General features: G+C 48.3%; 1 protein-coding gene across 3 annotated transcripts in view; it reads right to left on the bottom strand.

The window, feature by feature from the left end:
- Nucleotides 1-5,355: 5,355 nt before the first annotated feature.
- LOC109898305 (retinoic acid receptor alpha) overlaps nucleotides 5,356-27,352 on the bottom strand; it is a 180,120-nt gene continuing 158,123 nt past the window's right edge. For all 3 annotated transcript variants that reach the window (XM_031833878.1, XM_031833879.1, XM_031833880.1), the window contains 7 exons: nucleotides 24,770-24,918; nucleotides 14,523-14,664; nucleotides 11,168-11,328; nucleotides 10,747-10,923; nucleotides 9,813-10,017; nucleotides 9,296-9,454; nucleotides 5,356-8,612 (listed from right to left, as the gene is read on the bottom strand). In XM_031833878.1, the coding sequence (XP_031689738.1) occupies nucleotides 8,407-8,612; nucleotides 9,296-9,454; nucleotides 9,813-10,017; nucleotides 10,747-10,923; nucleotides 11,168-11,328; nucleotides 14,523-14,664; nucleotides 24,770-24,918 (1,199 nt within the window). In that variant the 3' untranslated portion in view covers nucleotides 5,356-8,406. The remainder of the gene's footprint in view (nucleotides 8,613-9,295; nucleotides 9,455-9,812; nucleotides 10,018-10,746; nucleotides 10,924-11,167; nucleotides 11,329-14,522; nucleotides 14,665-24,769; nucleotides 24,919-27,352) is intronic.

Here is a 27,352-nt window from a genome sequence, read left to right as displayed (position 1 = left end):
CCCATTGAGACCGTGTCTGTGCCTCGACCTAGGTTGGGCAAAACTAAACATGGCGGTGTTCGCCTTAGCAATCTCACTAGGATAAAGACCTCCTCCATTCCTGTCATTATTGAAAGAGATCATGATACCTCACATCTCAAAATAGGGCTACTTAATGTTAGATCCCTTACTTCAAAGGCAATTATAGTCAATTAACTAATCACTGATCATAATCTTGATGTGATTGGCCTGACTGAAACATGGCTTAAGCCTGATGAATTTACTGTGTTAAATGAGGCCTCACCTCCTGGCTACACTAGTGACCATATCCCCCGTGCATCCCGCAAAGGCGGAGGTGTTGCTAACATTTACGATAGCAAAGTTTTCATCTTTTGAGCTTCTAGTCATGAAATCTATGCAGCCTACTCAATCACTTTTTATAGCTACTGTTTACAGGCCTCCTGGGCCATATACAGCGTTCCTCATTGAGTTCCCTGAATTCCTATCGGACCTTGTAGTCATAGCAGATAATATTCTAATCTTTGGTGACTTTAATATTCACATGGAAAAGTCCACAGACCCACTCCAAAAGGCTTTCGGAGTCATCATCGACTCAGTGGGTTTTGTCCAACATGTCTCTGGACCCACTCACTGTCACAGTCATACTCTGGACCTAGTTTTGTTCCATGGAATAAATGTTGTGGATCTTAATGTTTTTCCTCATAATCCTGGACCACCATTTTATTATGTTTGCAATTGCAACAAATAATCTGCTCAGTCCCCAACCAAGAAACATCAAAAGTCGTGCTATAAATTCACAGACAACACAAAGATTCCTTGATGTCCTTCCAGACTCCCTCTGTCTACCCAAGGACACCAGTGGACAAAAATAACCACCTAACTGGGGAACTCAATTTAACCTTGTGCAATACCCTAGGTGCAGTTGCACCCCTAAAAACTAAAAACATTTCTCATAAGAAACTAGCTCCCTGGTATACATAAAATACCCGAGCTCTGAAGCAAGCTTCCAGAAAATTGGAACGGAAATGGCACCACACCAAACTGGAAGTCTTCCGACTAGCTTGGAAAGACAGTACCGTGCAGTATCGAAGAGCCCTCACTGCTGCTCGATCATCCTATTTTTCCAACTTAATTGATGAAAATAAGAACAATCCAAAATTCCTTTTTGATACTGTCACAAAACTAACTAAAAAGCAGCATTCATCCAAGAGAGGATGGCTTTCACTTTAGCAGTGATAAATTCATGAACTTCTTTGAGGAAAATATTGTGACTATTAGAAAGCAAATTACGGACTCCTCTTTAAATCTGCGTATTCCTTCAAAGCTCAGTTGTCCTGAGTCTGCACAACTCTGCCAGGACCTAGGATCAAGAGAGACACTCAAGTGTTTTAGTACTATATCTCTTGACACAATGATGAAAATAATCATGGCCTCTAAACCTTCAAGCTGCATACTGGACCCTATTCCAACTATTCTACTGAAAGAGCTGCTTCCTGTGCTTGGCCCTCCTGTGTTGAACATAATAAACGGCTCTCTATCCACCGGATGTGTACCAAACTCACTAAAAGTGTTTTTAATAAAGCCTCTCTTGAAAAAGCCAAACCTTGACCCAGAAAATATAAAAAACTATCGGCCTATATCGAATCTTCTATTCCTCTCATTTTTTGGGGAAAAGGCTGTTGCGCAGCAACTCACTGCAACTCACTATTGTTTTCACTATATATTTAACCTCTTGGGGATGTCATTCGAAAACATAATGTTAACTTCACTGCTATGCGGATGACACACAGCTGTACATTTCAATGAAACATGGTGAAGCCCCAAAATTACCCTCGATAGAAGCATGTGTTTCAGACATAAGGAAGTGGATGGCTGCAAACTTTCTACTTTTAAACTCGGACAAAACAGAGATACTTGTTCTAGGTCCCAAGAAACAAAGATATCTTCTGTTGAATCTGAAAATTAATCTTAATGGTTGTACAGTCGTCTCAAATAAAACTGTGAAGGACCTCGGCGTTACTCTGGACCCTGATCTCTCTATTGAAGAACATATCAAGACTGTTTCAAGGACAGCTTTTTGCCATCTACGTAACATTGCAAAAATCAGAAACTTTCTGTCCAAAAATGATGCAGAAAAATTAATCCATGCTTTTGTCACTTCTAGGTTAGACTACTGCAATGCTCTACTTTCCGGCTACCCCGGATAAAGCACTAAATAAACTTCAGTTAGTGCTAAATACGGCTGCTAGAATCCTGACTAGAACCAAAAAATGTGATCATACTACTCCAGTGCTAGCCTCCCTACACTGGCATCCTGTCAAGGCAAGGGCTGATTTCAAGGTTTTACTGCTAACCTACAAAGCATTACATGGGCTTGCTCCTACCTATCTCTCTGATTTGGTCCTGCCGTAAATACCTACACGTACGCTACGGTCACAAGACGCAGGCCTCCTAATTGTCCCTAGAATTTCTAAGCAAACAGCTGGAGGCAGGGCTTTCTCCTATAGAGCTCCATTTTTATGGAATGGTCTGCCTACCCATGTGAGAGACGCAAACTCGGTCTCAACCTTTAAGTCTTTACTGAAGACTCATCTCTTCAGTGGGTCATATGATTGAGTGTAGTCTGGCCCAGGAGTGTGAAGGTGAACAGAAAGGCTCTGGAGCAACGAACCGCCCTTGCTGTCTCTGCCTGGCCGGTTCCCCTCTTTCCACTGGGATTCTCTTTCTCTATCCCTATTGCAGGGGCTGAGTCTCTTTCATACCGTCCCTTGGAAGGGTGCGTCACTTGAGTGGGTTGAGTCACTGATGTGATCTTCCTGTCTGGGTTTGCCCGCCGTGGTGGAGATCTTTGTGGGCTATACTCGGCCTTGTCTCAGGATGGTAAGTTGGTGGTTGAAGATATCACTCTAGTGGTGTGGGGGCTGTGCTTTGGCAAAGTGGGTCGGGTTATATATCCTTCCTGTTTGGCCCTGTCCGGGGGTGTCATTGGATGGGGCCACAGTGTCTCTTGACCCCTCCTGTCTCAGCCTCCAGTATTTATGCTGCAGTAGTTTATGTGTCGAGCGGCTAGGGTCAGTTTGTTATATCTGGAGTACTTCTCCTGTCCTATCCGGTGTCCTGTGTGAATTTAAGTATGATCTCTCTAATTCTACCTGACATGATGACTCCTTGCTATCCCCAGTCCACCTGGCCGTGCTGCTGCTCCAGTTTCAACTGTTCTGCCTGTGATTATTATTATTTGACCATGCTGGTCATTTATGAACATTTTAACATCTTCACCCGGCACAGCCAGAAGAGGACTGGCCACCCCACATAGCCTGGCTCCTCTCTAGGTTTCTTCCTAGGTTTTGGCCTTTCTAGGGAGTTTTTCCTAGCCACCGTGCTTCTACACCTGCATTGCTTGCTGTTTGGGGTTTTAGGCTGGGTTTCTGTACAGCACTTTGAGATATCAGCCGATGTACGAAGGGCTATATAAATAAATTTGATTTGGTAACACTTTTTTGGTTACTACATAATTCCATATGTGTAGTCCATAGTTTTGATGTCTTCACTATTATTCTAAAATGTAGAAAATGGTAAAAAATAAAGAAAACCCCTGAAATGAGTAGGTGTGTCCAAACTTTGGACTGGTACTGTATATACACTGCTCAAAAAAATAAAGGGAACACTTAAACAACACAATGTAACTCCAAGTCAATCACACTTCTGTGAAATCAAACTGTCCACTTAGGAAGCAACACTGATTGACAATACATTTCACTTGCTGTTGTGCAAATGGAATAGACAACAGGTGGAAAGTATAGGCAATTAGCAAGACACCCCCAATAAAGGAGTGGTGACCACAGACCACTTCTCAGTTCCTATGCTTCCTGGCTAATGTTTTGGTCACTTTTGAATGCTGGCAGTGCTTTCACTCTAGTAGTAGCGTGAGACGGAGTCTACAACCCACACAAGTGGCTCATGTAGTGCAGCTCATCCAGGATGGGACATCAATGCGAGCTGTGGCAAGAAGGTTTGCTGTGTCTGTCAGTGTAGTGTCCAGAGCATGGAGGCGGTACCAGGAGACAGGCCAGTACATCAGGAGACGTGGAGGAGGCCATAGGAGGGCAACAACCCAGCAGCAGGACCGCTACCTCCGCCTTTGTGCAAGGAGGAGCAGGAGGAGCACTGCCAGAGCCCTGAAAAATGACCTCCAGCAGGCCACAAATGTGCATGTGTCTGCTCAAACGGTCAGAAACAGACTCCATGAGGGTGGTATGATGGCCCGACATCCACAGGTGGGGGTTGTGCTTTACAGCCCAACACCGTGCAGGACGTTTGGCATTTGCCAGAGAACACCAAGACTGGCAAATTCGCCACTGGCACCCTGTGCTCTTCACAGATGAAAGCAGGTTCACACTGAGCTCGTGACAGACGTGACAGAGTCTGGAGACGCCGTGGAGAACGTTCTGCTGCCTGCAACATCCTCCAGCATGACCGGTTTGGCGGTGGGTCAGTCATGGTGTGGGGTGGCATTTCTTTGGGGGGGCCGCACAGCCCTCCATGTGCTTGCCAGAGGTAGCCTGACTGCCATTAGGTACCGAGATGAGATCCTCAGACCCCTTGTGAGACCATATGCTGGTGCGGTTGGCCCTGGGTTCCTCCTAATGCAAGACAATGCTAGACCTCATGTGGCTGGAGTGTGTCAGCAGTTCCTGCAAGAGGAAGGCATTGATGCTATGGACTGGCCCGCCCGTTCCCCAGACCTGAATCCAATTGAGCACTGGGACATCATGTCTCGCTCCATCCACCAACGCCATGTTGCACCACAGACTGTCCAGGAGTTGGCGGATGCTTTAGTCCAGGTCTGGGAGGAGATCCCTCAGGAGACCATCCGCCACCTCATCAGGAACATGACCAGGCGTTGTAGGGAGGTCATACAGGCACGTGGAGGCCACACACACTACTGAGCCTCATTTTGTCCCAGACCTCCATGGGTTGATAAATTTGATTTCCATTGATAATTTGTGTGATTTTGTTGTCAGCACATTCAACTATTTAAAGAAAAAAGTATTTAATACGAATATTTCATTCATTCAGATCTAGGATACACACTAAGTGTACAAAACGTAAAAAATACCTTCCTAATATTGAGTTGCACCCCCCATGAATGCGCCCAACAGATGTGTCAAGTTAGTTGGATGTCCTTTGGGTGTTGGACCATTCTTGATACACGGGGGAAAGTGTTGAGCGTGAAAAACCCAGCAGCATTGCGGTTCTTGACACAAACCGCTACGCCTGGCGTCTGCTACCATAACCCGTTCAAAAGGCCCTGTTGGGTTCTAAATGAACCTATTAAAACTCATGGACGATCAGTAAAGCTTAAACCAAGTTTATTCACCCATTGGGTCAATACAGCTGCGTAAGACAAAATACACATTCACACCAGCACCGATGTTTAACCCTTTCTCCTATGGCGAGTCTCCTCCCACACATCTGAACAGCCAATGCATCGCTGTTGCTAGGCAGAACCTTAGTGATATCCGTTCTTCCGCACTTCCATCTGACCTGACCTCTGCCCCAAAGTGCTCACTCCTCCTCAACTCACGGGGGTCGTGTTGACTCGTACCAGACTTACTCTTTTCTGCTCCCACAGCATCCTTGATAGCCAACCATAACATATCCGGACAGAAGGTGAACACTATTACATTCCCCTAGTCTCCCTCAGTGACACGAATAAGTGTATTTCATATTCTCATAACCCAACGGAACTTAAACATTTTGTCTTGTCCATTCACCCTCAAATGGCACAAAAATCATTCTTAGAACCTGTCTCCTCCCCTTCATCTACACTGATTGAAGTGGATTTAACAAGTGACATCTGTAAGAGATCCTAACATTCACATAGGGCAGTCTGTCAGGAAATAGTTGTTCCTAATGTTTTACACACTCCGTGTATTGTCTGAACTAAATCGAGGGGCCAAGGGAAGAAAACTGTAGTATAACCATTAAAGGGTGTCTGAATCTTGTATTGTTTTTTTTTGTTTTTGCAACAGAGACCTGCTATAATCCCAGGTCCACCAAAATGCTGCTCTTTAAAGTCCCACCACAAACGTATAAATGGTGGACCCACACCCAGTTAATTAAGAAACATAAAAATCTAATAAAAACACACAGACATGGTTCTTTATTAAACACTATTCTCTTTGTCCAATGATCTGGCATAATCAAAACAGTTATTTATTTATTTTATCCGCAAATGCTGGTTGTGCATCCGATTGCATTACAAGTGAGTGCAAGGGGGTGTGGGGGAGGGGCAGTTGTGCGTTGTCATACTGGCTGCAGTGAGGTTGGCCCCGTTCGATCCGTTGTGAAGGACAGGTCCACTGCTACTGAACAGCAGAGGCAGTGAAGTCGTGGGGGGAAAGGAGATGGGTATGTGTAAGTCACACTAGTGTGTAAACAGCGGTTAGAGAGCGGGGCGAATAGCTCGCCTTGATACCAGATCAGTTTGTGCGGTCTTACCCACTCCTGTTTCGTTGTCATGCATTGGCAAGACAGCACAAACTGATCCAAGGCCAGGCTAGGGAACAGCTAGGTACTCGGATGTGTCACAAGAGTCCGGGATGACAGGCAGATAAATACTGATTGTGTGTAAAAACAGAGGCAGTTGCATTGTCATGATAGATAAAGAGAGAGAGGTGCTGATACTGTGAAACAGACTTAGAGAGGCAGTGCTGTTGTGTTGTGTGGTGGTGGGGGGGGGGGGCTAGAGAGAGGTGGGGAACATGTATGCATACAGAGGCAGTGGTGTTGTGAGCATACTGGTAACGTAGGACAGTTTGGGACTGACGGTGGTGGGGGGGGGGCATAGATATTGAGAACATGCACAGAGGTAGTGGTGTTAGGGGGGGGTAACATACACTATCCAGACGTGGAATGAGGGAGGGACCACCTTGGGAAAAGAGGGGGAGAAGGGGATCACGGAGTTGTCGGGTCAACAAATTGTCATAAATCTTTCCATTTTATTTCAGGTGAAGTGGAAATGTAACTCTTTACTGGTTGTCAACGGCCGTAGTGGTCCTAGAAGTCAGCCCCTTCCTTAGGTGGTCTAAACAGTCGATGTCGTGATCAATGCCTTCACTGCAGAAACCAAAACGAGAACAAAAAAGCTGAACATAAAAGGCTTTGACAATGTCAAAAAAAGGTCTAGACTCCGTGTACTTTTAAAAAGAAGGAATACATCTTATGTACATTTTGTCACGGCTGCTATTATCTCACAGAGCATCTTCATAACTCCACAACGACTTGACTCTCCATCATTAGAGCCACTATGTTTTCTTTTATTTTCCACCCACGAAAAAAAAACTAAATACTGTAAACGGAACAGAACAGAGAGATGCCAACCCAACCTGGTCCAATTTGTGTTTTGTGTATCAATTTGATCCAACCTGTGAACATGACAGTGCAAGAGGTCTAGTGCATAAAGTGAATTGCATCTGAAAATCATTTTTGTTCTACTTATCTATTGATTTGATAGAGGAGAAGAAAAAAAAACAAATTTCCACTGTGACTACTTAGTGTGCCGATATTCCTGGGTGAAACGGAGAGAACAAAACACTAGGTCTGGGGAGGTGTTGGGGGGGGGGGGGGTCACAAGTTCGAAAGAACAGTGAGGGAAAACATTTGGAAAAAAGATAGCAACTCCCCTTTTATGCATCATTCCACCTGGACAATTCAAATTGCAAACTTTTTCAATATATATATTTATATTTCCATATATCTTTTGTAAGAAAAAAAAATCTGTCTCTTGTATAGGAGAAGGTGAGGCAGGCACCCCCCCTTCGGGCCCCCCCGTTTGCTGTCCCTGACAACATTTAGGGATGACTCGTGCCCAATGTCTAGCTGTCCGTCTGTCTGTCTAGTTCCCTGCAGAAAGACGTGTGTCTTGTCGACCCCTTCACCCCAGGTCTGACGGGCACCGAGCCTGAATTCCTCTCCAATGTCTTAAGGGGGAGAGAGGAGGAACAGAGAGTCGTCACTGAGGAGAGTAAAACAGAACATCTCAGATTAAACTCCTTGTGCGGCAGGGCAGCCGTTCCCTGGTGCTGGTTCTGAGGCATGTCTAATAGTTGTGGTGAGGGGGTGATGGGGATAGTGCCCCCCCTATTGTTCAGTCAAGTATGATGGGGTCGGGTTCGGCCCCGTTTCGGTGCCCGGTCTGGGTCTGAGATAGGGGGAGTGGGGGGGGACGGCTGTCCATCGAGGCCTACGTTTGCCCCCAAAGTGTCAAAGTCCATCTTGGTTGGGCCCAGGCTTGGCCCTCTTCCTAACCCCACTCCACTCTGGCCTGGTTTGTCACAGTGTGGGAGTCTGTAGTCACGCCTTCTGGCTGTCCCTGTCTGGGGGGTGGTGGTGGACCCCCGTCTAAGGGGAGGGTGCAGGGGGGCTGCTGCGAGCTGAACTGGGGGACAGGCTGGGGCTGCAGCTGCCTGGTGGGGCCCCTCCTCCGCTGGAGCGGCCCCCGCTGGCCCCCTGGCCCTCCAGACCCTCTGAGTTCTCCAGCATCTCCTGGATGAGAGGAGGCATGGAGCCTGGGATCTCCATCTTCAGAGTGATCACTCGCTCCGCTCCTGGAGGAGAGGGAGGGAGGGAGGGAGGGAGGGAGGGAGGGAGGGAGGGAGGGAGGGAGGGAGGGAGGGAGGGAGGGAGGGAGGGAGGGAGGGAGGGAGGGAGGGAGGGAGGGAGGGAGGGAGGGAGGGAGGGAGGGAGGGAGGGAGGGAGGGGAGGGAGAAGAAGAGAGAGGCAGAGAGAGAGGGTCATGTGTTATGTGTCCCACAAGGTTCGGGCCACTACAACAAAATGTCGTATGTAAGACCATAAACATTTATCTTCAAATAAATGACGCATGATATAGCTATAAACGGCAGTATTGCTGCACTGAGACTAGGGCTGGACTAACGCAGGGGTTTACAGAGGCTGAATTCCCTGGGCCCAACCCCGCAGGGGGCCCAAGAGGCAAATAATAACAACAAATATACAATCACAGGAGCCAACTTTCAAAGCTTAAAATACACCAAAAGAACATAATTTAGCCACAGAGGATCAATAGTTTCTAAAAAAAATGAAATAACTGTGGATTAAGTTGTATAACAAGCACATACAGGTAACTGCCAAAATATCAAGTCAACACCAACATAAAACAATACCGTTTCCCAAGCTACCAATGACTTCACACTGGAAGAAGTTTAAGCTACACTAAAGCTACCCTATATAAAAAACAACAACAATGCAGTGTACAGGCGTGTTCTCTCACCCTTGGCGCTGATGCTCCTGAGGTCCGTGATCTTCATCAGCATCTTGGGGAACATGTGCGGTTTGTGAGGCCTCCTCTTCCTCACGTAGATCTTCAGAGCCTCCAGTAGGGGCTCCTGTAGTACGTCCACCTTGTCTGCCTGCTCCAGATCCTGGCGGTCTACACACACACACACACACACACACACACGCACACAAGCACGCGCAACAAAGACACACACACACAAACAATGAAAAACACGTCCTTAATACCCAATCTGTACGCTCAAAGAGCACGCCCAACCGTGGCATGATTCACACAGTGGCATGATAACAGTAGCATTACCCACATGCAGTATTAGGCAAACTCACGTCTTTACACCAGTAATACACACAGCTGACAAAACACACTAGTTGCCGAGACTTGTTTGTACTAATTTGCTGGAAAAACAATGACAAATCGGCCTCTTTTGAGCTCAACTCCCGGACCCTGACAGGAGTGCAGCGCTGGGTTGGAATCCGAGCAGAGGGTGCAGTACCTCCACACAGCAGACAGATGCCGCTGAGCAGGCCGGTCTCGGCGTCATCCATCTCCAGAGGGAGGAGTGTCTGGGCGAAGGCGAACACCAGGTCTGTGAGCGGGCCGAAGCCTGCGTTGTGCATCTGGGTCCTGTTCAGGGTCAGCCCGTCTGAGAAGGTCATGGTGTCCTGGTCTGGAGTGTAGCGCGTGCAGATCCTCAGAATCTGAGATGGAGGGATTGAGATGTAGAGGGAGGGAAGGAGGGGAAAAGGAGGAAGTTAGTCAGTCTTGCGACGAGCCTTGGCTCATCGAAGTAGATCTTCTGTTTCCGTGGCGTGAGGAAGCTTGATATGCAAGTACACCCCCTGGACAGGATGCTGGACTACCGCAGGGCCTTACCCTCAATCTATCTCCTGTTTCTGTAGCATGAGGAAGCTTGATGTACAAGTACACCCCCTGGACAGGATGGTAGACTACTGCAGGGCCTTATCCTCAATCTATCTCCTGTTTCTGTAGCATGAGGAAGCTTGATGTACAACTACACCCCCTGGACAGGATGCTGGACTACCGCAGGGCCTTACCCTCAATCTATCTCCTGTTTCTGTAGCATGAGGAAGCTTGATGTACAAGTACACCCCCTGGACAGGATGCTGGACTACTGCAGGGCCTTATCCTCAATCTATCTCCTTAATGTTGAGTGCCAAGCAGAGAAGAATCGGGTCCCATTTTTTTTATGACTCGGCCGGGGATCACACTCACAACCTTCCAGTCTCAGGACGGACACTAACCACACGGCCACGGAGGTAGTTGGAAAGGGAGGTGGCGCACGAAGATATTGTATATTGGTGTTCCCTTTTGTAGATGTTTTGCTGTTTGTAATAAATATATGTATGTCCTACATGTGTGTGTGTGTGTCCTAGTGTGTGTGTGTGTGTCCTGATGCGTCTCCTCACCAGTATGTCCAGACAGGCAGCCTTGAGCAGGGTGATCTGGTCAGCGATAGTGAGCGTGGTGAAGCCTGGCAGATGTTTGGCGAACTCCACCGTCTTGATGATACACTTCGTGGACAGCTCACTGAACTTATCCCACAGGTTTACGTCTAGAGCCACGCGGTGCTCTGCACTGTTATTCTATATGGGGGGGGGGGGGGGGGGGGGGGGGGTAGAGGGATGCATTTTATTCTGTGATTCTACAAATACACCGGTTGGCATGTTGAGAGTGAAAGGAGTGTATGTTTGTCAGCGTTTGGTGTACCCAAAACATATTGGCAGAGTGAGGGTCATGTTTGTGTACGTGTAACTTGTCGGTGTGTGTGCATGTGCTTGTGTGTGCGCGCATGTGTGTATATATAACATGTGTGTATATATAACTCACCGTGGTGTATTTGCCCAGCTGACAGAGCGAGGGAAAAGTCTCCTTATGGGCCTTGCGAACGCGTTCGATCATCTGCTCCGTCTCGGTACTCAGCACGTAGATCTCCGTACACTCTGGCTTCTTCTCCTCCTTCTTCTTCTTGTTCCTGTCGTTCCTCACCGCTGAGAGCGAGAGAGGAGATGAAGAGATGGAGAGAGAGAGGGAGAGACGGAGAGAGTTATCCTCTAGGCTCAAATGACAATTCCCGAGGATATGTGAAAGTTAATGCCTCCAGGTTGACCTCACAATCATCACATAGCCGTGCCAACCCCAACCAAAGAGACAAGACAGACAATGTATGGCAGGGGAACACACACATCAACCACTAAATGGAATTGTGTGTGTGTGAGAGTGTGAGAGTGAGAGTGAGAGTGAGAGAGAAGCACTGTTCACTATGTGTGTTGCTTTCTTTCCTCAGGGCAGCGTAGCACTGTTCACTATGTGTGTTGCTTTCTTTCCTCAGGGCAGCGTAGCACTGTTCACTATGTGTGTTGCTTTCTTTCCTCAGGGCAGCGTAGCACTGTTCACTATGTGTGTTGCTTTCTTTCCTCAGGGCAGCGTAGCACTGTTCACTATGTGTGTGTTGCCAGCGTGGGCCCAGAAAACACAACCTAATGAAGCCATTAAATAACTATTAGCCTGGCGCTCCATTCAGTCTTGACACACACACACACAGGAAAACGGAGATGCCCCCCCCCCCCATCATTAAACTTTGATTATTTCAAACAGCTGTGTAGTGCTATGGCAAAAACCAAAACATGCACCGGGGGGACGGAGCAGGACGGAGNCGAGAGAGAGAGAGAGAGAGACACGAGAGAGAGAGAGAGAGAACACGAGAGAGAGACACGAGAGAGAGAGAGAGAGACACGAGAGAGAGACACGAGAGACACGAGAGAGAGACACGAGAGACACGAGAGAGACACGAGAGACACGAGAGAGAGAGAGAGACACGAGAGAGAGAGAGACACGAGAGAGAGACACGAGAAGAGAGACACGAGAGAGACGAGAGAGAGAGAGACACGAGAGAGAGAGAGACCACGAGAGAGAGAGACACACAGAGTTAGAGAAGTAGAGAGACACACCCAGAGAGAGAGGAGACACACCAAGAGAGAGAGAGACACACAAGAGAGAGAGGAGAGAGAGAGAGACACCGAGAGGGAGAGAGACCACACGAGAGAGGAGAGAGAGACACGAGGAGAGGAGACACGAGAGAGAGAGAGACGAGAGAGACACGGAGAAGAGAGAGGAGAGACAACGAGAGTGAAGAGAGAGACGACGAGAGAGAGGAGAGAGAGACACGAGGAGAGAGAAGAGAGACAACGAGAAGAGAGAGAGGAGAGAGACCACACGAGAGAGAGAGACACGAAGAGAGAGAAGAGAGAGACAACGAGAGAGAGAGACACGAGAGAGAGAAAGAGAAGAGACCAACAGCGATGTAAGATCAGCGCAGAATAAGAGAGAGACACGAGAGAGAGAGAGGACACGAAGAGAGACACGAGAGAGAAAGAGACACAGAGAGAGAGAGACACGAGAGAGACACGAGAAGAAAGAGACACGAGAGAGAGAGAGTACACGAGAGAAGAGAGAACAACGAGAGAGAGAGAGACACGAGAGAGAGAAGAGACGAAGAGAGACACGAGAGAGAGAGAGGACACCCGAGAGGAGAGAGAGACCACGAGAGAGAGAGAGACGAGAGAGAGATCACGAGAGAGAGAGCAGACGAGAGAGAGAGAGAGAGACACGGAGTAGAGAGAGAGGAGAGAGACGAGAGAGAGAGACACCGAGAGAGAGAGAGAACACACGAGAGAGAGAGACACACGAGAGAGAGAGACACACGAGAGAGAGAGACAGAGAGAGAGAGAGAGACAACGAGAGAGAGAGAGACACGAGAGAGAGAGAGACACGAGAGAGAGAGAGAGACACGAGAGAGAGAGAGACACGAGAGAGAGAGAGACAGACGAGCGAGAGAGAGACAGACGAGCGAGAGAGAGAGACGAGAGAGACGAGAGACACACACACGAGAAGAGAGAGAGAGAGAGAGAGAGAGAGAGAGGATGAGAGAGAGAGAGAGAGACGAGAGAGAGAGAGAGACACACACGAAGAGAGAGAGAGACACACACGAGAGAGAGACACACACGAGAGAGAGAGAGACACACACGAAGAGAGACACACACGAGAGAGAGAGAGAGACACACGAGAGAGAGACACACGAGAGAGAGACACACGAGAGAGAGAGAGAGACACAGAGAGAGACACAGAGAGACACACAAGAGAGAGAGACACACGAGAGAGAGAGAGAGACACAGAGAGAGACACAGAGAGACACACAAGAGAGAGAGACACACGAGAGAGAGAGAGAGAGAGAGAGACACGAGAGAGAGAGACACACGAGAGAGAGAGAGACACACGAGAGAGAGAGACACACACGAGAGAGAGAGAGAGAGAGAGACAGACGAGAGAGAGAGAGACACACGAGAGAGAGAGAGACAGACGAGAGAGAGAGAGAGACACACGAGAGAGAGAGAGAGACACACGAGAGAGAGAGACAGACGAGAGAGAGAGAGAGACACACGAGAGAGAGAGAGACAGACGAGAGAGAGACAGACGAGAGAGAGAGAGACGAGAGAGAGAGAGACACACGAGAGAGACAGACGAGAGAGAGAGAGAGAGACAGACGAGAGAGAGAGACAGACGAGAGAGAGAGAGAGACAGCCGAGAGAGAGAGAGACAGACGAGAGAGAGAGAGAGACAGACGAGCGAGAGAGAGACAGACGAGAGAGAGAGACAGACGAGACAGACGAGAGAGAGAGAGACAGACGAGAGAGGAGAGAGACAGACGAGAGAGAGAGAGACAGACGAGAGAGAGAGAGACAGACGAGAGAGAGAGAGACAGACGAGAGAGAGAGAGAGAGACAGACGAGAGAGAGAGAGAGAGACAGACGAGAGAGACAGACGAGAGAGAGCGAGAGACACACGAGAGAGCGAGAGAGACACATGAGAGAGAGAGAGAGACACACACACACGAGAGAGACGAGAGAGAGACACGAGAGAGAGAGAGAGACACACGAGAGAGAGACACACGAGAGAGAGAGAGCGAGAGACACGAGAGAGAGAGTGAGACACACGAGAGAGAGAGAGAGAGAGAGACACACGAGAGAGAGACACACGAGAGAGAGAGAGAGACACACGAGAGAGAGAGAGAGAGAGAGAGACACACGAGAGAGAGAGACATGTTTCCAATGCTAATAAAGCCCCTTAAATTGAATAGTGGGGATTGGGGTGAGAAAGAGAGAGAGAGACAGGTAGTAGTACTCACACTCCTTGGACATGCCCACTTCTAAACACTTCTGCAGGCGGCAGTACTGGCAGCGGTTGCGGGTGACCTTGTTGATGATGCAGCCTTTCTCTCGGTGACAGGTGTACACCATGTTCTTCTGGATGCTTCGCCGGAAGAAACCCTGCGAGGAGAAGAGAGGTCGGGTGTTAACATTTGCTTTATTTGCTCATAAAAAAATGCAAATAATAATAATAAGCGGGAGAGAAGGGGAGAAATATTGCTGTTATTTTCTGGTTTTGCTTTGACAATATACGCCTAAGAATGACATGCTTCGATGCCCAACGTAGCGTCGCGGAACTGAAAGAGAGAGACAGAGCAGCCATAAAAGGTTATTGACCTAAAAGGCTCGTTTTCTGATAGCAGCGGCGTCATTGAGATAGTACAACTAGAGTAGGCCAGCTTATGTGTGGAAGACGGAAGGATAGAATAACCACCGGTGTCAACAAGTCACATGACAAAGGACACCCGCATCGACGACAGGCTCTAACATCCAACGGCGCTCAACATGCTGGTGAGTGACGTTCAAACGTGTGGGCGTGTATTGGCCCAAAGCTCTCATGTTGACCTATGGAGGGCGAGTGACAATAACATCGGTACGTAGGTAATAGTGATTAGTTACATATCAGGATATAATTTTTTGACGATATGTCGTATCGTTTTAACAATACCGCAATACTATTTATGCGCCAGGTCGGCTGTACCTGCACCCAGTATTTGTCCTTCATAGCTCAGTACTCCCATCTTCTTTTTTTAAACATGGAGCCAATTGGTTTTCAGCACATTTATTTCCACGACTGGCCAAAACCCGTTTCCTCGTGTCTCTCTCTCTCCCTCTCGTCTCTCTGCAGCGGACATACGATGAGCAATACGTTCGAGTCTCAATAAAAATTGCGGTATCGAGTGGCAATACATATAGAAGTGTGAGAATCTTGATGCGCATCATATCGGCACCTAAGTATTGTGGTATCGTAAAGAGAGGTCCTTTGCAACTCCCAGCCTTAATATGTAACGCACACGCGCCCACACACACGCACGCGCACACACACACACACACACACACACACACACACACACCACCCAGTGACTCAATGCGACACATGGACTTCCTTAAAATGAGTGCCCGCACAGTGTTCAACTTCCCGTTCTGTGTGTCTGTGTCACAGAGCGTATTGTCCAGCCACGTGTTTCTCCACAGTGACTAACCGTGGCACCACCGCCGCACGTGCCACGCTCCACTCTGAATCATGCCCGATCACACTCTGCTATTTGGGCATTTTAAAACCAGGCTGTTAACATATTTCAGGACTTGACTTTTACAACCCACTAAGCTGAGGGACGTGTGCAAGCTTTGGCAGCGCGTGCACACTTTAGGTGCCAATAGCGCAATTTGAAGGGGAAAAGTGTGTGTGTGTGTGTGTGTGTGTGTGGGAACGTTCGCGGGGCATTAACAGTTGGCATTTTAGTCATTCAACAGATGTTTCTATTCAGAGCGACTTACGCTCTGAGTGCACACATTTTTGTACCTTCTTTTTGTTGTATTGGTCCCCTGTGGGAAATCGAACCCACAACCCTGGCGTTGCAAGCTCTACCAACTGAGCTACATGGGACCATTAAGTGTGTTTGCGCATGTGTCTGTGTGTGTATGTGTGTGTCTATGCGGCTGTGTGGGCCTAGCTTGGCCAGGGGCTAGGTTAGTTGTGCCACACTGTGTGGGCATTAACTCACCAGTCTAAGCGCCAATGAGCTCCCCTTGGTTAATCCCTTAAGGGGCTTATGGGTAGGCAGGGCCTGGTGGCATTGGGGGAGCTTCAAATTAACTCCCATTCCTCTTAATTACTCTCTAAAGGGAAGACGAAGCCCCAGCTGTTGCCCTCCTCACCCACAGAGACGATGGCGGCGAGAGACTGACAGGCAAGTCGTGTGGGAAGCTTTCAGCCTGTTGTGTTGAAGTGCGGTACGTGTGCGTGCGCGCGAGACGTTTGGCAAATACAACGGCATGTTCGTTAAACACAAGGCATGTTGTGAATGTCTTGATCAAGGTTACCGATCAGAACATTGACAATGAACAGTGCCGATTTCATAGCGTTTGTGTGTTGGAGTCATTCATACAGAGACCAACAGAAGCGGAGAGCCTTTGTTGCTGACCTATGAACCTGTCATCGTGACGGGGTGAGTGAGTGGTGGCATCCGGAGAGGCAGAGGGTGCTGGACAGAAACACACGGAGCATACCAAACATTAGGAACACCTTCCTAATATAGAGTTGCACCCCGTTTTGCCCTCAGGACAGCCTCAGAACACCGTGGACTCTACAAGGTGTCGAAAGCGTTCCACAGGGATGCTGGTCCACGTTGACTCCAATGCTTCCCACAGTTGTGTCAAGTTGGCTGGTGGACCGTTCTTCATACACACAGGAAACTGAAAATCCATGTCTCAATTGTCTCAAGGCTTAAAAATCATTCTTTAACCCGTCTTCTCCCCTTCGTCTACACCGATTTGACGTGGATTTAACAAGTGACATCAATAAGGGATCATAGTTTTCACCCGGATTCACCTGGTCAGTCTATGCCTTGGAAAGAGCAGGGGGTCCTAATGTTTTGTCCACTCAGAGGATACGGTGATATGTGAAATAAATAGGAAAACAGATTTTTACAGAAAACACAGATTAATATTTAAAACGACAGGAAAAGAACGAAAACATACAGATGGACAAAACACTGTTAAAAAAGGACCAGACAGACAGACAGACAGACAGACAGACAGACAGACAGACCAGACAGACAGACGATGAGTAGAGGGTAATAGACAAGACAGGCAAGCCGACAAAACAAACATATCAAACGTAAACAGAGGGCAAATTACAAACGGACAGAAAGGGACGAGTAAACAGGCTGTAAAGAAAGAGAAATGGAGAGCAAACGCGGACAGATTTGCAGCCAGATGCACGGGATAATGAACTGATGCCCTGCAGCAACTAAGAGTACTGCTCGTGGCGGCGATTTGTGTGCCCCTCTGGTGCTGCGCTTTGCCCAGCAATATCACTAATCCACTCCAGCGCGCACGCCCACACACAATTGTGGGGGAGATTAAGTGGCGACAGCCCCTAATGTCGGCAGACCAGAGCTGGTGTGTGTGTGTGTGTGTGTGTGTGTGTGTGTGTGTGGTGGCAGAGCAGAGTTGGTATGGCTTCGGCAGTGTGCACAGGCCAGGCAAAACACTCCTCTGCTCTGAGCCCTGTATGAAGGTCAGGTGACCAGTCAAGCCCCTCCCTGACCTCCCTTTGCCCTCAACCAGGATCAGCAGAGCCAACATGGATGACTTGAAACGTACCATACATTAGCAAACATAGCACATCCGATGTCGGCAATTTTGTGCCAAATGGCCCTGGTTTCGTTGACTTGTGGGCTTTGTGAAGGCAGGGAAAAGCAACTGAATGCAGCCGGGGATGGAGTCCGTGTGGACATGATGGGGCGTGAATCTAGCCCCGCTTCACTGGGTGCGGTCACATAGTGAACATACTGTATGTAAGCCTACCCTCCCAGCAGAAGGTAGTCATGTCACGACAGGGGCACTGCCAATGTGGTGGGTGATGCCCTCTCCACATGCCAGAGGAGATTCCTGTGCCCAGTTTGGCAACGGCACTGCTTGGCATGGCAGGTGGCACAACCATGAACATCTCTCCATTCCAGTTAAGCCCTTTTACTGGGTAAGTCTCCGTGCTATCACATTTATATAGACTCAACTCCCACTGATTCGAACAGCAAATTCTTCATAACAGCTGGCATTGGTATCAGGCCAACTTGGAATCCATGGAAAACTAGCAGTAAGTACTAAGTAAAACAGAAAGGTCTCTATTGTTGTGCTAGTGGTGTGTGTTTGATGCTTTATGGGATCATGCTGCCCTACACAGGCCAATCAGCATCAAACACAGGGCCAATCAGCATCAAACACAAGGCACAGATACAACAGTAGAGCGAGACCCGACTCCTCGAGCAACAGATACTGTTGAAGTCGGAAGTTTACGTCCACTTAGGTTGGAGTCATTAAAACTTGTTTTTTTCAACCACTACACACATTTCTTGTGAACAAACTATAGGTTTGGCAAGTCGGTTAGGACATCTACTTTGTGCATGACACAAGTCATTTTTCCAACAATTGTTTACAGACAGATCACTTCACTTCACTTATAATTCACAGTATCACAATTCCAGTAGGTCAAAAGTTTACATACACTAAGTTGACTGTCCCTTTAAACAGCTTGGAAAAGTCCAGAAAATTATGTCATGGCTTTAGAAGCTTCTGATGAATTAATTAGCTTCTGGCTAATTGACATCATTTGAGTCAATTGGAGATCAAATCAAATCAAATTTCATTTGTCACATACACATGGTTAGCAGATGTTAATGCGAGTGTAGCGAAATGCTTGTGCTTCTAGTTCCGACAATGCAGTAATAACCAACAAGTAATCTAACTAACAATTCCAAAACTACTGTCTTATACACACAAGTGTAAGGGGATAAAGAATATGTACATAAAGATATATGAATGAGTGATGGTACAGAGCGGCATAGGCAAGATACAGTAGATGGTATCGAGTACAGTATATACATATGAGATGAGTATGTAAACAAAGTGGCATAGTTAAAGTGGCTAGTGATACATGTATTACATAAAGATGCAGTAGATGATAGAGTACAGTATATACGTATACATATGAGATGAATAATGTAGGGTATGTAAACATTATATTAGGTAGCATTGTTTAAAGTGGCTAGTGATATATTTTATATAATTTCCCATCAATTCCCATTATTAAAGTGGCTGGAGTTGAGTCGGTGTGTTGGCAGCAGCCACTCAATGTTAGTTGTGGCTGTTTAACAGTCTGATGGCCTTGAGATAGAAGCTGTTTTTCAGTCTCTCGGTCCCAGCTTTGATGCACCTGTACTGACCTCGCCTTCTGGATGATAGCGGGGTGAACAGGCAGTGGCTCGGGTGGTTGTTGTCCTTGATGATCTTTATGGCCTTCCTGTAACATCGGGTGGTGTAGGTGTCCTGGAGGGCAGGTAGTTTGCCCCCGGTGATGCGTTGTGCAGACCTCACTACCCTCTGGAGAGCCTTACGGTTGTGGGCGGAGCAGTTGCCGTACCAGGCAGTGATACAGCCTGCCAGGATGCTCTCGATTTTGCATCTGTAGAAGTTTGTGAGTGCTTTTGGTGACAAGCCGAATTTCTTCAGCCTCCTGAGGTTGAAGAGGCGCTGCTGCGCCTTCTTCACGATGCTGTCCGTGTGGGTGGACCAATTCAGTTTGTCTGTGATGTGAATGCCGAGGAACTTAAAACTTGCTACCCTCTCCACTACTGTTCCATCGATGTGGATAGGGGCGTGTTCCCTCTGCTGTTTCCTGAAGTCCACAATTATCTCCTTAGTTTTGTTGACGTTGAGTGTGAGGTTATTTTCCTGACACCACACTCCGAGGGCCCTCACCTCCTCCCTGTAGGCCGTCTCGTCGTTGTTGGTAATCAAGCCTACCACTGTTGTGTCGTCCGCAAACTTGATGATTGAGTTGGAGGCGTGCGTGGCCACGCAGTCATGGATGAACAGGGAGTACAGGAGAGGGCTCAGAACGCACCCTTGTGGGGCCCCAGTGTTGAGGATCAGCGGGGTGGAGATGTTGTTGCCTACCCTCACCACCTGGGGGCGGCCCGTCAGGAAGTCCAGTACCCAGTTGCACAGGGCTGGGTCGAGACCCAGGGTCTCGAGCTTGATGACGAGCTTGGAGGGTACTATGGTGTTAAATGCCGAGCTGTAGTCGATGAACAGCATTCTCACATAGGTATTCCTCTTGTCCAGGTGGGTTAGGGCAGTGTGCAGTGTGGTTGAGATTGCATCGTCTGTGGACCTATTTGGGCGGTAAGCAAATTGGAGTGGGTCTAGGGTGTCAGGTAGGGTGGAGGTGATATGGTCCTTGACTAGTCTCTCAAAGCACTTCATGATGACGGAAGTGAGTGCTACGGGGCAGTAGTCGTCTAGCTCAGTTACCTTAGCTTTCTTGGGAACAGGAACAATGGTGGCCCTCTGCTGTGGGAACAGCAGACTGGGATAGGGATTGATTGAATATGTCCGTAAACACACCAGCCAGCTGTTCTGTGCATGTGTTCAGGTAGATAGAGAGCGAGCGAGAGAGAGACATGGGGAAGTGTTCAGGTAGATAAAGAGCAGAATGAACAGAGACATGGGGAAGTGTTCAGGTAGATAAAGAGCAGAATGAAGAGAGACATGGGGAAATGTTCGGGTAGATAAAGAGCAGAATGAAGAGAGACATGGGGAAGTGTTCGGGTAGATAAAGAGCAGAATGAAGAGAGACATGGGGAAGTGTTCGGGTAGATAAAGAGCAGAATGAACAGAGACATGGGGAAGTGTTCGGGTAGATAAAGAGCAGAATGAACAGAGCAATGGGGAAGTGTTCGGGTAGATAAAGAGCAGAAGAAAGATGAAAATACAGAGAGAAAGAGTATCAGAGAGAGATAGAAAGAAAAAGAGAGATGCAGAGAAGGGTGAGACAGAGGAGAGGAGAGAGAGAACAGCCTGACAGGACTCTGTGGACCTATATCTGATCCTTGATCTCTTCCTGGCCACCGGCCGACCCCTGATCCCTTCCTGGCCACCGGGCGACCCCTGATCTCTTCCTGGCCACCGGGCGACCCCCGGATCTCTTCCTGGCCACCGGCCGACCCCGGATCTCTTCCTGGCCACCGGCCGACCCCGGATCTCTTCCTGGCCACCGGCCGACCCCGGATCTCTTCCTGGCCACCGGCCGACCCCGGATCTCCTCCTGGCCACCGGCCGACCCCGGATCTCCTCCTGGCCACCGGCCGACCCCGGATCTCCTCCTGGCCACCGGCCGAGCCCTGATCTCCTCCTGGCCACCGGCCGACCCCTGATCTCTTCCTGGCCACCGGCCGACCCCTGATCTCTTCCTTGCCACCGGCCGACCCCTGATCTCTTCCTGGCCACCGGCCGACCCCTGATCTCTTCCTGGCCACCGGCCGACCCCTGATCTCTTCCTGGCCACCGGCCGACCCCTGATCTCTTCCTGGCCACTGGCCGACCCACGGGAGCCTGCGACCTTTTACCGTGGGGGGGGGGGGGGGGGGGGTCAACACCCGTACACCATTCCACTCTATACATCACACCGTGTCCTGCCTTCCCCATCCTGTAAAGCCTCTTTAGCTGCACCACTAATCCTAGCCCCCGGTAACAGCCTGGGGGGGGGGGGGGGGGGGGGCGCGTGTGTGTGTGCATGTGTACAAAAGAGATTACTTGTGTATATGCACAGGGGTCACAGTATGTTGTGTGTATGTAACATGGCTAAATCTTCTACCCTAATCTATGGGCTCTCTGTCACCTCTGGCTCTGCATGGCAAATGGCCAAGGAACACAAGTCAAATACTGAAGGGCCAGTCAGCCCTTCCCCCTGTTGAGGGGCCAAAATCTTGGCTCTCTCTCGCACATTATCTAGCGGACTGACTATTGGAATGTGTGAGAGAATAATGCTACCGCAGCCGTGATTGGCATCTGTATTCGAAACTTCTTCCCTGAAGAGAACTCTGATGCCATCTACACACGTGATCTCTGTGGTTATCTGTCGTGGTTCAGAGTGAACTCTGATGACACGGTATGCAAGGATGTCCTTTGTGCCTTCTCAGGAATGCGGTCTTATCTCTATTGTACCCAGCCCACCACCTCAGGTCTTCACACGTCGAGGTGACCCCCTTTCTTTAAGATGGCGGCTGGTTCCATCTGATTGGATATCTTAGTTTTATTACCTAAATCTGTGGATTGGTCAAACATGGATTTTCAACACAAACAAGTCAGATCTTGTAGAAATGGAATGAAGGTCTGTTTGCTCTTCTCCTGCCATTGCGAAAGGGTTTTATGAAAACACTCTCTTTTTGGACTCCCGAGTGGCGCTAGGCTCCCGAGTGACTCTAAGGCCCTGCACCTCAGTGCTAGAGGCGTCACTACAGACCCTGGTTCGATTCCAGGCTGTGTCATAGCCGGCTGTGATTGGGAGTCCCATAGTGCCATCATTGTAAATAAGAATTTGTTCTCAACTGACTTGCCTAGTTAAATAAAGGTGAAATAATCCAAATTGAAAATAAAAGCCTATGGTCCTAGTGGGCCCATTTTGTTCATGCTTGTTGGATGCATTTGCAATTCGTTTTTTTTTTGTTGATTAATTTGTGTCCAAAATAAATGAATGGTAAATAATGTAGTGTCATTTTGGAGTGGGCTGTATACATGCTAACTTCCCCTGTTATTTGGCATGTCCTGGGGGTATGATCTTTGACCCTCTGTGACTTTCTCACTCATCATTATTCACAATTCATTATCCATAATCATGGGAGCATCCACATTCATGTAGAAGTGTTCAGAAACATTCTATTCTGATTTATAATATAAGTGACTCCAAAATGACACAAAACATTATTTACCATTCATTTCTAAATCGGACACAAAGTAATCTGAAACACAACCAAAACGAACTGCAAATGCATCCAACAAGTTTGTAGAGTCACAACGATGACGTAGTCATTGCATGTTAGGAATAGGGGACCAAATACTCAACTTTTGACTACTTTTACATACAACAATCTTTATGGGTGTCAATCATTTTGACCCCTACCTTTTTGAGAAGAAAAATGACTACCTGTTAAACAAAATCTGTTGTGTTTGTATAAAAAATGTAATTCACCCCAAAATGTGGCATACAATATAGCTCAGTATTTTAATAATTTATTTTATACAGTCATTAATTGCTTATCTTTATAAAAAAAAAGGGGTCAATCAATATTACCACACTACGTGAGTGGATGTGGAGATACTCATCAGGTCTGGATGCCTGTGTACATCAATAGACTGGTCTGGATGCCTGTGTACATCAATAGACTGGTCTGGATGCCTGTGTACATCAATAGACTGGTCTGGATGCCTGTGTACATCAATAGACTGGTCTGGATGCCTGTGTACATCAATAGACTGGTCTGGATGCCTGTGTACATCAATAGACTGGTCTGGATGCCTGTGTACATCAATAGACTGGTCTGGATGCCTGTGTACATCCATAGACTGGTCTGGATGCCTGTGTACATCAATAGACTGGTCTGGATGCCTGTGTACATCAATAGACTGGTCTGGATGCCTGTGTACATCAATAGAGGTCTGGTGTACAATAATAGACTGGTTGTGTATGCTGATTCGTGTCCCTCTGCTGTTTTGACAGCTCTATTATGAGGGATGACAACTAACGACTGCACATTTGCAGACAGCCAATTTCCCTAAATATGGGGGAAGGGCATGAGTGTGTGTGTGTGGGGAGAATGAGCGTTCCAATTTGCAACAACAACAAAAAAAATGTAAAAAGAGAGATAGAAGCCTTCGGCAACAGAAAAAAATACAAAATACAAAGATGAAAAGTAGACCACAGATACACAGGACCCAAAAGAGAGAAACAACCAAGGAAAGGAAAAAAAACAGGAGAGAAAAAACAACCATGCAAATTTAAAGAAGACGTGCGTTTTCTTCCAGGAGAGATAGAAGAAGGGTTTGCGTGGGAACAGGAGAGGACTGTGCGCCTACCTAACCATCAAACACGCACACACATGGGAGGGGGAACTGTGTCGTCGCACTAGTTAGGCGAGCACCAACCTGTGCTTTTCCAGACAATATAGTATAGATTAGGCAGTCGACACAGTTATGGCAGTGGTGTATATCTCTGGTACATGCTTGAATCTCTCCTCAGCACTTGACTGATATTTAAAGTCATTCACTGGCCTGAGAGTCCAGGTTCCCCAAGTCCTGGGGCACAAAGCGCCCAGGAGGGGGGGGGGGGAGAAAGAGAGAGACAGAGAGAGGGCGAGCGAGAGGGAGAGACAGAGACAGAGAGACACAGAGAGAGACACAGAGCGAGAGGGAGACAGAGAGAGACAGAGAGAGAAAGAGAGAGAGGACGAGAGAGAGAGAGAGAGAGAGAAAGAGAGACAGAGAGAGAGAGAGAGGACGAAAGAGAGAGGGTGAGAGAGACAGAGAGAGGGCGAGAGAGAGAGGGCGATAGAGGAAGAGGTGAGGGAAGAGTGAGAACGAGCGAGCGGGGCAAAGAGGGAGGTGAAGACAGAGAGATACAGCGCGAGATGGATGGAAAGAAAAAGAGCATGGCCAAGTGTCTCACCTTGCAGCCCTCGCAGGCGCTGACCCCGTAGTGGTATCCCGAGGACTTGTCCGCACAAACGAAGCAGGGTTTGTAGATTCGCGGGGGAGGAGGCGGCGAGGGAGGACTGGGGACTATCTCCTCCGAGCTGGTGCTCTGGGTCTCTATGGCTGCACAGAGAGAGAAAAAGAGAGAGAGACAGAGAGAGAGAGAGAGAGAGAGAGAGAGAGACAGAGAGAGAGAGAGGAGTGGGAGATTAGGTTATCTTAATCTATAGGGCTGGATGATCTTAAAGACATGCAACTATGCTATTACTTAGCCTAATCACCGATTAAGACATGGTGGAAATGAGTGACAACGGCACATTGCAACAAGTGGACTGTATGAAAGATTCAGTGGAACCAGAGTTGGTAATTGGGTAGGTCACTTGTAACACAGCTCACTTAAATCATTGCCACACTTTCTGATGTAACTGCAGAGAGAGAGAGGCAGAGACAGAGAGAGGCAGAGAGAGAGAGGCAGAGAGGCAGAGAGAGAGGGGAGAGAGAGAGGCAGAGAGAGAGAGAGGAGAGAGAGAGGCAGAGAGAGAGAGGGAGAGAGAGGCAGAGAGAGGCAGGCAGAGAGAGAGGGGAGAGAGAGAGGCAGAGAGAGAGGCAGGGAGAGAGAGGCAGAGAGAGAGAGAGGGAGAGAGAGGCAGAGAGAGAGAGGGAGAGAGAGGCAGAGAGAGAGGCAGAGAGAGAGAGGGAGAGAGAGGCAGAGAGGCAGAGAGAGAGGGAGGCAGAGAGAGAGGGGAGAGAGAGAGGCAGAGAGAGAGGCAGGGAGAGAGAGGCAGAGAGAGAGAGAGAGAGAGAGAGAGGCAGAGAGAGAGAGGGGAGAGAGAGGCAGAGAGAGAGAGGGAGAGAGAGGCAGAGAGAGAGAGGGAGAGAGAGGCAGAGAGAGAGAGGGAGAGAGAGGCAGAGAGGCAGAGAGAGAGGGAGGCAGAGAGAGAGGGAGAGAGGGAGAGAGAGAGGGAGAGAGAGAGGGAGGCAGAGAGAGAGAGGCAGAGAGAGAGGCAGAGAGAGAGGCAGAGAGAGAGAGAGAGGCAGAGAGAGAGGCAGAGAGAGAGAGAGAGAGAGGGAGAGAGAGGCAGAGAGAGAGGGAGAGAGGCAGAGAGAGAGAGGGAGAGAGGCAGAGAGAGAGAGAGAGAGAGAGAGGCAGAGAGAGAGGGAGAGAGAGGCAGAGAGAGAGAGAGAGGCAGAGAGAGAGGGAGAGAGGGAGAGAGGCAGGGAGAGAGGCAGAGAGAGAGGCAGAGAGAGAGAGAGAGAGAGGCAGAGAGAGAGAGAGAGAGAGAGAGGCAGAGAGAGAGAGGCAGAGAGGGAGAGAGAAAGAAAGAGAGAGAGAAGAGTGAAAGAAAGAGAGAGAGAGAAAGAGGGAGACGGAGTTTAAGTGAGAGATTTAAATAGATCAAAAGAGAATTAGGATGAAAGAGAGTGAATGACAATAAGAGCCACTTCCCTTTCATGTAATGGCTGCCAAAGGTGTTTCCATCAAATATTAACTCTGGGGTGGGAAGGCAATCAATACTTCCTCATTTCATTTTTTTCTCCATAATTTTTTTAATTATTTTTTTAAAATTTGGAGAAAAAATAAATTCTTTCCCTTTGAAAATGTGGAGTAGGTCACATAAATCATTAGGAAAAATCTAAATGAATCCCTTTTTTAGATGACATTTTAAGGCAGCCAAATGTGAAGACTGTAAGGCGTGTAGACTTTCACTAGCGACTGTATGCGTTATGAAAAGGGGCACATGCCTTCAGTGTGATGAGAAACAGTCATCTTTGTAATCACAGTCCATCGTGTAATCTCCTCCACTTCTTGGAAGAGGGGATTACATCACGTGGAAGAATGTGAGAGGCAGACCCTGAACGCACACACAGACTCACATACAGGTTACATTCATGTACACACAACACACCTTCAATCTTTCAGAGCTCTCCTAGTATGTGTGTGTTATGCTTAGGGGTCAGACTGAACACTGGAGTGTCAGTAAGTGCTCTACTTTTACCCCAGGACTCGCAAGGCAGCATGAGAGAACAAAAAGGGGAAGGAACACGCACACACACACACACCCACACACACACACACACACACCTGACCCAATAACACACATATTTCTGGCCCTAACCCACCATGTGAAAGTTGATGCATGAATCTGTCCTACATGTTCTAGTATGTGTGTGTTTGTGAGAGACTTCTCAGCGTACAATCGTACTTGTTTCCATCATTACCACACTAAACTCCCACACATTCTTCTACCTTCCACTCTCATCTCGTTCCCTCCCGCTACGTTAAACTCCCCCTGCATCTCTCCTTTTCTCTCTCCCTCTCCAGATCCTTTCCATTCTCTCTCTACATACCTAACACCCTGCCCCCCACATTTGCTATTCCCCCCTGTCCTTCTGTCCTCCAATCCCCAGCCATGTTCCCCCCCTGCCCTTTCCCCTTTGACCCCCCCCCCGTCATCTCCGGTCCCCGCCCTTACCGGCTTCCCCTCTATATCTCCTGACATAACACACATTCCAGTGTCTGCACCCCCCCTCTTTTTTCTGCAAGCTCAGTCCATAA

This window comes from Oncorhynchus kisutch, linkage group LG10 (genome assembly GCF_002021735.2).
Source record: "Oncorhynchus kisutch isolate 150728-3 linkage group LG10, Okis_V2, whole genome shotgun sequence".
In the NCBI taxonomy this organism is placed as follows: domain Eukaryota; kingdom Metazoa; phylum Chordata; class Actinopteri; order Salmoniformes; family Salmonidae; genus Oncorhynchus; species Oncorhynchus kisutch.
Note: the sequence above shows the minus strand (reverse complement) of the source record. Positions and strands in the feature narration are given on the sequence as shown.